Below are 12,258 nucleotides of genomic sequence, written 5' to 3' on the forward strand. Positions count from 1 at the left end.
CATGTTTGGTTTAATGTGAAGCCTCCTCCCACCAGCAAATTTCTTCCCCTCCATTTAACAGATAAGGTTCTCAGATTTTGCCCATATGTGCCCCAGCTGTAAGAAGAGGAAGGTCACTGGCTCACTCACCAATATGTTACCTCATTTTGCAATAGATACGGATTTTACAGACAAGTATTCAAATTAAAAAACCTTCGTAACTGCCACTTTAAGCACTTCAGTTAATATACCAGCGGATTTTTGTTATGAGAACACTTCATACAATAAAATCCAGCACAGCTACACGCTGTGATGAATCAGAAACATTTCACTGTTTCACATGTTGTCAAACTGTTCCTCTATAGCAGCAGAAGGTTCAGAAGCAAAGTGTAAAACATAGAATTCAGCATATTTCTACAACAAATCACTGTGACACAGAGCCACAAATTACTTGTCAGAACCTCTCACATGTGTGACGGGTGTAAGGCTACAGTTTGTTCCTGAATGCAGAGTGTTGTGTGTCAGGTCAAAAGTTAAGGAGCCAATGGCAGATCCAGATGGTAAGCGTTCCACTTTTGGAAAAAGATGGTGTCAAGAAACACCACAAGTTCCAACATGAGATATATTGACAGGAGGATGTATTTTGAGTTCGGGTTTGGGCAACATGAAGGGGGCAACATGCCTGACTTGTCATGGATATGGGACCATAAACAATAAAAAGTGATGCCGAAAGTCAAAAGGGATTAACACGCAAGATAGCAACGCCACCGGATAAAAAGAAGCTTTTAGATATAACCCAATGAACTCTCTGAGCCGCCACATTCATCTAAATTATGAAACTGGACTCGTCTGATATTCCATTCCGTTCTAACTTGGGGAGCATGCTATCCATTTGGTAACATAATGAACACATCAAATCAAGCTAGCTTTCATATTGCCTCCTCCTCTTTTCTCCCCTTGTCCCTTTTTTCCACTCTGTCTGCCAGCACCAAAATCCGGATGACCGGTACGTGGTGTACAGATCAGGTGTCGAGTGGCTGAATGCACTCGTTGCTACAGTCTGCTGTGGCTGAGAGCTGCCCGGTGTCGTCTTGCTCTGGTCAAGGATGTTGCCAGCATTAACGCTATGTGTGACAAAATAACACAGACTCAGTGAAAAGGTCTCTGTTTGGTCACTTTTCATCACGTCATTAATATGTAACTGGCAACAGCACAGTGAGGCCTTAAATAAAGCTTCTGTTTCCTGTACTGCATCCACTGACTGGACAGCAGTTTAGAGACTTAAAGCCTCTTAGATCTTCAGAACAACTGCTTTTTATTGTTTCGCAATCAGAGCTGGGGGGTAAAGGGACATCGTGTTTTTGCAGTAACATCTTCAAGGCTTTGGAATGGCCTCCTCCACTGACATCTAAAAGAAAAATTCAAACTTCTACAACTTTTCAATGGCTTTTGATTGCTTTTAATGGTCTTAATATTATAGTATTTCATTATTTTTTGATTTTAGAAAATGCAAGTCTTGCTTTTTGCACATATTTCTGTTGCTGCCTGTCTTATAATTTGTCCAACACTTTGGTCATGTTAGATAGTTTTAAAAATGTGCTGCATAAGTAAATTTGATGTGATTTGATTTGATTTAAATGACAGATCTGGTGATACTCGATACATTAGAAAAAAATATTTGTTTTATAAAATTTTTCTAATAATAATAATTTGCCTTTATTTGTCACAAATACATTACAGCACTGTGGAATGTTGCTTTCCACATATCCCTCAATTGGCGTCAGAGCGCAGGGTCAGCCATAGTACAGCACCCCTGTAGCAGGAAGGGTTAAGGGCCTTGCTCAAGGGCCCAACAGTGGCCACATCTGGGTTTGAACCACTGACCTTCTGATCGGTAGGCCAGAAACTTAACCATTGCGCCACCACTATATTTACTGCATTTATAAAAGACAGAAAAAAAATCAATGCATGCAAAAAATTATTTTCACAAGTATGATGTGTTGAAATTGTAAAAACTTTCAGAGCAGATGGCCAAAAGCATTTTTCCTCACCACTGCTTTGTGCACATGCTGTATATGTAAAGTCAACAGACAATCCAAACTAAATTGTCACTTAACACTGCCAAAAAGAGGAAATGTGAGAAAACAAAAGGGGATACAGTGACAGATTCAGATTTAGATTCTGCAAATCTAAATACCTGACACATGCTATATATGTAAATATGCTAACTAAATATCAACAAACTTTTCCTTGAATCACAGATTGCACCTTTAACTGTTAAGAAATCACCACGATCACCAAATGATGACAAATCAGTAAAGTTATGTAAAGTTTTTGCTGTTTGACTGAGTCCCACTTACACTGTGCTACTGTTGGAAATACAGCAACAATTTAATGCAATAATTACTGCTTGTTTGAATAACATTTACTAAAAACTGCAGTTTCCATCTGTTTTCAGATATTACTTAGCTTTTTCACAAAATACATGTATTTTCAGAATTACTCATGAAAGCAAAGAGTATTAGGATATGTTGTAGTTGGTTGACAGTAATAAAAATACAGAATATTATCATTATTACTATTATTATTATTGAACTATTTTCATAAGCTAATGCTTCCAAATATAAAATACAAACTGTAGAACCTGACCTTTTAAATATTTTGATGATTTCATATTGAACTGCACATCTTTTCATGTGAGTTTCAACCTGAATAATTGCAAAGCAACTATAAACATTTGAAATATCCACCAAATAAAGAGAAAATGCTACATGAATTTTCATCTTTCACAACTGAAACCAGACATAAACCAAAAACATATTCAACTTCACCCTGACAAAAGCCACGGAACATACAATCACAACTTTTCCAACATTAAAATAAAGTCACTCGTGGTGTATTTTCCAAAAGGTTTAATATCAAGTATTCTCTGCCTTTAAACATTTCTGCACCGTTTTACAAAAGGCCCGGCAGTATTTTTGAATGTGCACACACACGTATTCCACACAAAACGGACACAGTAGGAGAAAGAACTTTTCATCGTACTGTTTGAGCACCGTTTGAAGTGCTCTTAGCTGCTCATCTCGTCACCACGTTTCACTGTGATTCCTTAAGAAATTTCCTGTAGCACGTTCTGAAATTCAAATAAAAAATAAATCCAATGAATATATATATATAAAAAAAAACTACACAATTCAGAAAGATGTGGAAGACAGGAAGAAGTTGAGGTTCAAAACACATCTGCAGCCAAAGACAAGAGCAGCTGATGACAAACAAGATGCTGCCGTTTGCATTTGAATTCTCAAGTGTTTTGTGGTGTACATTTACAGAAATCATAGAGAGGGTAGGCTGTGTCTAATTGTTTATACAAGGACACTCTGAAATGTGCTTCAACTTAATGTAATTTTGAACTAGATGGCTGCACAGTAACTTTCACTGCCTTGAAAACATCACAGGCACTTTGTATCAAAAGGTGCGACAAACCTGAAATCATATTACAGGAGATCCTCGGTTTACAATGTCCTCGACTTATGTCATTTTGCCGTTATTTGGAACTGATTACGGGCTGGTCCTCGGTTTAACGTACGGCGTTTCGTGATTATGTTGGAACTGGTTCAGTGGAGCTAGATGGCGAGCCGAGCAGATGATTATGTGGTCACATGGTGAACGGAGCGGAGGAATACTGTATGTACAGTAGTGACGTGGCGCTATAAGATGGTTTTGTTTACATTTGCCACCACATTGGATTATACTGCATTCACTAACTTCATTATGGCTGCCAAGCGTAAGTCAGACTTACAGTTTACATTTTCGCAGGTATTTTCCTACCGAGTTGTGTTTCAGTGTGAGCTAATAACTGTTTGTCGTTACTGTAGTTGAACAAATATGTGAACTGATATATCCTAATGCACGTAATGGCTTTGTTTACATTTTCACTGGAGTTCCAACTTGCGGCGAAAATAGACTTAAGTCGAGGACCCCCTGTACTCAGTCAAGTATAAACTGTCGTGATGCTGTATGTGATGTTTGGAATGAAAATTCACTTAGTGTCACTTACTGTGGCGCATAGACTGAGGCTTTATAAAAGGCACCTTGTATTTTCATTCAGCAAATCTATTTTCATTCTTAAAAGCCCGGTAGCATGTTGTTACATGCAGTTTAACAGGAGTTCTGCCAGCATCAGCTTTTATAGGGAGATAATTCTTCTTAGCTTAAGGCAATGAGGTGCTTAACTGTTAGTATCAAAATAAAAACTTTGGTAAACTTTGGTCCAAGACCTTCCACAGGAGCACGATTAGGACTACGACTATATTTTGTGATAGAAAGATATCAGTAAATATTTCCCCCACTTAAAAGTAGGACTGCACAGCTCTTTTTAACAAACTGGACGTGTGATTCTGCCTATAGACTATCTCAGCTTCAGAGTGGGGTCATAAAGCACAAAATGAAAACGTGCTTTTGAAGAAATTAGTGTGTTTCTGAGTTTAACACGGCATTGCATCTACCCAAATATCCATATCTTACAAGCTGCAAAGCAGGACAATATTCACATTTCAAGCACAGCAATAAAGTCATTTTACAAATGCACACAAAAAATATACAAACAGTGTCCTGAAATATTGGTGTCAGTTTAGCTCTGAAGTAATTATTTTATAGTACTCACACAGGCACCATATTGAACTTGAAAACTTGATTAAAAAAAGTAATGGTCTCTTGAATGACACGTTAGCACACCAATCAGTGTGCTACAAGGAGGTTCAGATGTAGAGTTCATTGATAAAAACCTCATTATGTGCTTTCCGCCTCCTTCGTGTCTCTCATTTTTACAAACAACACGTTGGTTTTTCAGAACGGCAGTGTATCCATAAAGATTTTCTCCACTATCGGTGGAGGAGGAACCAGGTCCTCCAGCTTCAGGTAGAAGATGCGCTGCAGGCCCTGAGTGCACAGAGTCCTCAGTTCGGGGAGCTTTCCCAGAAGACGGGAAAGATAGTTGGGTTGTGTCCGGCTCCATTCCGATCCGTTTCCGCTAACATGTTCCCTTAAACAAGTGATGAGGTGACTTTGAAAGTCTTCCACTCGTTTGGGTTCTTTGAGGCCATGGCGATCTAGGTGCAAAGATGTCTCCATGAGCAACATAGTCCTCAATGTAAACGTTACATTCAAATGCCAATGGCAGTCACTAAATTAAAAGCAAGCCAAGGCTCTTACCAGTGATGATGACGAGCGCTGCGAGGCAGGCAAACAACGAGATGTCTAAGTTCATGCGGTGGAGGTTCTGAGAGAAATCCATGATGGAGTCAATCCAGTCACCAAAACTGCGAGCGCACTGCAGCCGGTGGAGAACCACGCCGTTACAGAAGATCAGCTTGTTCTTCTCTGGATTTGACCTGTACAGTTTTACACCATTATTGAAGTCAGAGCACTGAAATGCACACATTACCGTAGTGAAATGTTTATCAACAATACATTTATTCAGCCCTAAATGTAAAAACCAACCTGTATGCCAGGCGAAGGATGAAGAGTTCAACGAAAGCAGATTCAAGGAGCAGCTCCTGGTCTTCTGAGCAGAAGTCTGTGAATCCTGGGATGGTCTGAGCCCAGTTTCTTATCACATCCAGAGCACCGGTCAGCAGGTCATAGAACTGCTGGATATCACCGGCATCCTCCTTTTCTTTCATGTTGTCTGTAGTCTCCTGGTACTGAGGGGGAAAAGAAGGGAAAGGATCAATTCTCATGTCATTGCTTTAATTTTACATCATGTAACCAGCGTCATTAAAATGAAGGAAACCTTTTTAGCTACCTTGGAGTAGTCAAGCTTCCCAATGGTTGGGTTTGAGTCTACGTGAGCCCTGACGAGAGACGCTATGATGTTGACGTTGGGGGTCGTGGACAAAGCCTCCACTGCAGTCTTGGGTTTGGAGGGCAGGCGACCTCTGCGGCCTTTGAGGCTGTCGGTGCGAACAACTACAAGAAGAGGGGCGAGCAGAGGAAGGCACGTTTGTGACTCTCACATGGCCGTCGCTGCATTTCACAATTTAAAAAACAACTGCTGTATCAGTTTCAGTTTCCCTTTTTCTGCAGCTGGCACTGCAAAGCTCCAGTTACATATGTCTGTGATTCCTAGCTTTAGTTTCAGAAGACTGTCATTACAAACCCCAGTTTCTCGTGGTCATACATTAGTCGCTGAGAGCTTTAAGAGAGAGTGACATTGCATTACCTTCTTTGACCATTCCCACGGCGAGACATTTCTGGAAACGGCAGAACTGGCAGCGGTTTCTCCTCCTCTTGTCCACTGGACAGTCTTTATTGGCGAGGCACACGTACTTTGCATTTTTCTGGACAGTTCGCTGTCAAATGGAGAAAAACACATTACTACAGAATTCTAATATTATATTATATTATATTATATTATATTATATTATATTATATTATATTATATTATATTATATTATATTATATTATATTATATTATTATTATATAACATTGTACATGATAGAAATGCATATGCAAATGAAAATACAATCAGTGTCATTATTGGAATGAGTAAAAGTCTGTGCAGGTCTTGCACCTGTATTTCTATTGTATCTCTCTAATATAAACACTAATATTTATGTTATCCATGAACAACTGATAAATTACTGCTAAACAACTGTGACAGTCTTATTTAATCAAAGTAACTCAGTAGTATTTTATTAGTATATTACTTTTTAGGTAGATACCAATATTCACATTTAAAAAATTTTAAAAATCCAATGATATTTTGGGAAATAGTGTTTTTTCACATAAAATGAACACAATGTTTAAATAAACACCACAAAAACTTGCTTGATATGTACGTTGTGAGAACTTTCACAGTTCAACAAGTTGTCAGTGGTCTGGTGGACATAGTTTCTCATATTCAGCCAAACTGTGCAGCAATTTTAACATGCTGATCAATATTTTCCGTAGAATAATAATTAACCTCAATAATTGCAGGTTTATTTTTGTGTATAGGGGGATAAACCTGCAAATATAAACCTGCTAAATGCATTTTCTTTTTACCTTGAAGAAACCTTTGCACCCCTCGCAGGTCCGGACTCCATAGTGCTGACATGATGCATTGTCACCACAAACTGCACAGCGACCCTCACTGGATCCTGGTGTTGGTGTTTTAGGAGACATCATGGCCCCCTCCACTATCCTGGAGCTTTCCAGAGCTCCATGTTCCAGAGACATTGGTTGGCAGTGAAGCGGAGACACGTGTTGCTGAGGAGACAGGAAGAATGGGTCATCCTGTCCCGGCTGAGCATCCTGATGGTGTCTCAGGGGTGAATGCTGCTCTGGTGTGGGGCTGAAGGTGAAAAAGGAAAGCTGATGAGCCATGGCCTTGTCGGCTATGGAGGACGGGGGAGCGGACGGGTAGGGGCTGAAAGGGGAGTCCCAGACAGGTGCAGAATCTGCCTGAAAGCTCGGTGTTGGAGGGGAAGCAGTGGCGTACACCGGGCTGCCATAGTAGTCAGAGCCACATGATGACAGTGTTTCATCGAGGCAGTTGAGTGCAAAGGATCCTGGGTAACAGCCATACACCTGGAGATCATCCAGCTTGAAGGCCTGGTTCTGCATCTGAGGGCTGGAGCTGTCAGCTACCGCGGTGTGGCTGAATGAAACCGTAGAGGCGGGAGGAGAGGTGGTAATCTTGCAGGAATAAGCATCAAACTCCCCCATGTAACCATTTCCCACCAGGGTATTGATGCTGGGCAGCGAAGACGCAGACAGCTGGTCCTTTTGGCCACTGATGTCCATTACCAGTTTGGCACTGAGGTCAGGATTCAAGAACTCAGAGCTGAAGTAGTTTTCATGGGGCAGGGATGCATACTGGGCTTGTACACAGGGCATCGCTAAGACAGAAGAGACCACCGTTTACAATTACTGACAAGAAATGTGAGCAGGATAAACATTGTTTTCAATAATCCATAAAATTCTGCAGAAATGCATTTTCAAATCAGTGCAACCAAGGATTTACTTTTTGAAATAAAAGCAAGATTAATTAGTAGATTAGATACTGCTTATATCATTTAGTCTGGCGTGTTCTAATCCCTCCTCCGTAACCATTCAAACAGTAGCAAACATTAACGTCTTGAATGTCTCATTTCCCCAGCATGACATTTCTCCAGCTTCAGGGCCTATCAGTCCTCTTTAGAAAATGCAGAGGGTGGTCCAGAGCAGCAGTCACATATTGTCAGATATTGTGTTACTTGCTGTTAATGCTCTGAAAACCTCCTTCAGTGGAGGGCAACCCTCTTTCACAGGCACTGTATCAGGGAGTGTTGCAGATTGTATTTCACAGTGGGCCGAATGCCAGCTGAAATGGGAAAGGTGGCAAAGCCTGTCTGTGTGCGTGTGTGTGTGTGTGTGTGTGTGTGTGTGTGTGTGTGTGTGTGTGTGTGTGTGTGTGTGTGCGTGCATGGCTGGCTGAATGGGCGTGTATCCACAAGTGTGTTAACTTCTTTATATTATAGGTTTGTCAAAAGAGAAGCGAAGCACACCTCACGAGATCATCTGATCATTGTTCAAAAACTGTTCAAACTTAATTGTGAACTTACAGCTGCTCTCCAAAAACCACGCAGCTGCAGCAACGCTCTTTCTTTTGTCCTATAAATATACCCTACGCTATACATCTTCTCGTATGACGGTAGTGACAGACATAAAACATGCAGTGCAACATGTTAAATCATGTAAGTCAATAATAAGAAAACACCCTGACGTAAGCTCAAGCAGATGATTAAACTTGCATGAACTTGTGAGATTTGCAGGAAAGCAGAGTACAGTTGCAGCAGGAGTCGCACAACCAGCAACACACTGTCCTCGCTAATGACATAATGTACTACTATAATAAAATCATTCATCATATAACAAGAATAGCAGGATTATGGATGTATGTCCAGTTGTGAGGTCGGTTTCTGAGTCTGTAGGCACCACTATGTTTGTTTTTTGCTGAAACTGTTTCATGGAGATTAGTTAAATCAAACGGACACTGAACATTATAGAGCTAATAAAGAACGTTCTTGTTTTTTGCTTCACTGCTGAATCAGACTGAAGTATTCTTAGCCAGGTGCATCTAACAAACTTGCAGCTGAGTCTGTAGCTCTGACTGCTTCCCTGAGAAGTAGGCTAAAGCACATATGCCACCTTTAAAAATAGTTTTACATTGAAGAATTAAATTTTAAAAAAAATAATACACGATTCATTTACTGTGTCAGCAGCTCTGCTAGTCTCATCCTATGAGATTAGAACTAGTTGAAAAGAAACATAAAATGAAGCACCTCTCCACAGCATAACAAACACTGCACTTTAACTCACCTGGTTCATGTAAATATCCCGAACTGGAAGGTTTTCATTTATTCCAAACCGGAGAAATAGATGAATGTCACCTCTGCCAGCTCCTGTCAGCACACACACTCATTTAAACACACCGTCTCACACACACACACCGTCGGCTCCATACTCTCTTGTTTTATTTTGGCTGCGTCGACAAAAAGGCGGGTCGTGACCATATTTGGTGAGCGGGGCGGTGGAACGTTCCGGGTCGCGGGCCAATCAGCGGCGCGCTCGACGCAGACGTTCTTCCGTGTGACGCACGCACGGAATTCCATTGACGCAAGAGCCGAGGGAGCGTGCGTGCTAAATATAACGGCAGCGGCTCACGTGGGGCTATTACTGGATAAAAAAAATGCTAAAAATAACCGAAATTTGGAGGTGCGGACGTTTTCTGACTGGAAATGAAGATATTGTGACAGGGAGGAGTGTTATCACCGGGACACACCTGGAGGGCCTTTCATTAAACAGGCTTTTGTTCTCAGTAAATAGGGAGAAACTGTCAACCCCTCTGCCATCCATCAGCTAGACTCCTGAGGAAAGTAAGAGCATATTTAACAACCACCTCATATGAACTTCATGTATGTGACGCACACACACAGTACCTTATTCTGACCCATAAAAGCATCTTTCAGAACCACGTAATGTGAAGTGAGATACAAATTGAGACACAAAGAAAATACACTATAAATATTTTCTGAGTTTAATTTATCTGTATTTGTGATTTTATACTTTTACTTACATGCACACTTTGAAAAAACACATTTAAACTTAACAAAAGTTCAAAAAAAATCTGAAAATAGTCAATTGACAAATGTTAAGGCTTGAAAACAAATGAACACAACAGTTTCCATCAGCTGTTTTTCAGTTATGACAACAGCTATATAAAACAAAATAGAATTTACTGACAAACTGTATTGATAAAGGGGAATTAGTCTTTATTCTACAATTAATGGTATTTTAAGTTAACAGTTGTTTAATAATTAGAAGCAGGAACACAAGTCTTTATTTTTTTAAATGCCTTGAAATCCTTAACTGAAGGTGACGAACAATCAAGTTATCAAACCAATGTAATTAATTTACCACAGCTTGAATTTTGTTTTCAATCAATTAATGTAGAAATTGCAGTTTAAATAAATGACACACAATGTTAGGTTGGTGTCATGACCAACATCATTATTTCATCAAAACAATGTTTTCAACTCATCTAAATCAGAAAAGTTGATGTTTTATGTTTCAAGCAGGCTTTTATTTGGATGCTGCTAAGCGGTGCTCTGAAGTACTGTTTAGAGTGGGATGTTAAGGGGCTCTCAGTCATATCACTACGCCTCCATCAGCAGATGGAGTTTGCCAATTTGCCACTGAATCTGTTTTAATGACTTCTTGAAACGTACTTCATTCTTGACCTTGGAAACACTTAGTGATGAGACACGGCCCCTTGGGTGTCATTAAACCTGGGTCTTCAAATCCCGAATGGTTTATGAATAGCCACAGATCTCTGAAAAGAAATATTACATTGAGAAAAAAATCTATTCATCTGTCATTCAAATCATCATAATTAGTAAAAAAATATATCTATCAAAACAACAAGTAGCCTATGTGGATATGGGATGGAATAGTGTATTAGTGCTTTGCCTTTTTGTAATCTGATGTTGTTTTGTGTATTCAGATGATGTATAAAATAAACTGATAAATAGTGTGTGTATGATCAAATTGACATGTCAGTAACCAAGAGAGTTGGTTAAATTTCTGGGATATGCAGACTGCATCTCTATTATGATTAGAGAAGAGGAGATGAGGAGGACAACAGACAGATGAGACACCTGAAGAGTTACAGGAGAAGATCAGTTTGACACACAGACATACAAGTTGTCACATTTCAAATTTGTCACAGTTGAAATAGAACCATTATTACATAATAGAAGCAGAAACCAGAGCTGGACAGTTTTCAAAACTGAACAAAGTATTGACAACATACAATCTAACAAATGACTGATTCATCAACGCCAGTATTTTGTGGCGTGATTATAACTCTTTTGTCAAAGGGTTTTATTCCTACTGCTGAAGATAAACATTATAACAATGCTGAATGAGAACTAAACCAACACTTATTTCCTTATTTTGATTTAATGTAAAAAAAAAAAAAAAACAACCCACGCACCTGATCGAAACTGTTTTATAGAGCACTGTGTCTCACATGCATTCACATGACTTGGAAATGGTGCAAATGAAAATCTAAAGATGTCTGATCCTAAATGTGCCTGTTGTAAATCTTTCAGTCATTGGAAATGATCTAATATATTGAATCATATATCAAACTAAAAACTGAAATTTAAACTTCTCATCCAACTGCATCATGTAATATGGTAGAAAGTCCCACAATAGTCAATAAATGGACTTTAATGGATTTGTCTGAGATGAAGAATGAACTGTGAACCTCAATATTTTTGTGTTTTTCCCATATATATATATACCCATTATTTCTCTCTACACTTTTTTGTGTCATAGAGTATAATGGGTAAATAAAGTGAAATATAGAATTAAAGTATATCCTTACTACAACCCACAGAATATGACAATTACAACAATTTACTCTTTGAATGCGAAAGATGGGGATTCACAAGCCATCCAGCTTTCTCTTGTCATCAGCAGACAATCTGCACTTTGGATGACTTTGAAAGCCGCAGCTGCAGACATCCATTTGTCAGCAGAAGCTTAAGCATCACCTAATACCACTTATGTCACAACTTTTCCACAACAACCAGAAAAACCAACACACACCAACACTTGAACCCTCTCAGGGGGACGTTTAGGTGTGATCCAGCTTGTGTGAAGAAAGCGAGAGGGATCATTCAGGGTGAGAAGCAGCTGGGACTTTTAATTTGAAGAGGGGACAACCTGCAGCTAATGCGACTGCTCAG

General features: G+C 39.6%; 1 protein-coding gene across 1 annotated transcript; it reads right to left on the reverse strand.

Moving 5' to 3' along the window:
* Nucleotides 1-2,876: 2,876 nt before the first annotated feature.
* On the reverse strand, nucleotides 2,877-9,464 carry LOC111579757 (probable nuclear hormone receptor HR38). Its single transcript, XM_023287167.3, has 7 exons — nucleotides 9,323-9,464; nucleotides 7,025-7,860; nucleotides 6,200-6,329; nucleotides 5,783-5,946; nucleotides 5,479-5,681; nucleotides 5,191-5,369; nucleotides 2,877-5,087 (listed from the first exon to the last, which is right to left on the reverse strand). Exons 2-7 carry the CDS (start codon nucleotides 7,856-7,858, stop codon nucleotides 4,825-4,827), a joined length of 1,773 nt encoding a protein of 590 aa, XP_023142935.2. The 5' UTR covers nucleotides 7,859-7,860; nucleotides 9,323-9,464; the 3' UTR covers nucleotides 2,877-4,824.
* Between the last annotated feature and the right edge of the window lie 2,794 nt (nucleotides 9,465-12,258).

This window comes from Amphiprion ocellaris, chromosome 5, assembly GCF_022539595.1.
Source record: "Amphiprion ocellaris isolate individual 3 ecotype Okinawa chromosome 5, ASM2253959v1, whole genome shotgun sequence".
NCBI lineage: Eukaryota > Metazoa > Chordata > Actinopteri > Pomacentridae > Amphiprion > Amphiprion ocellaris.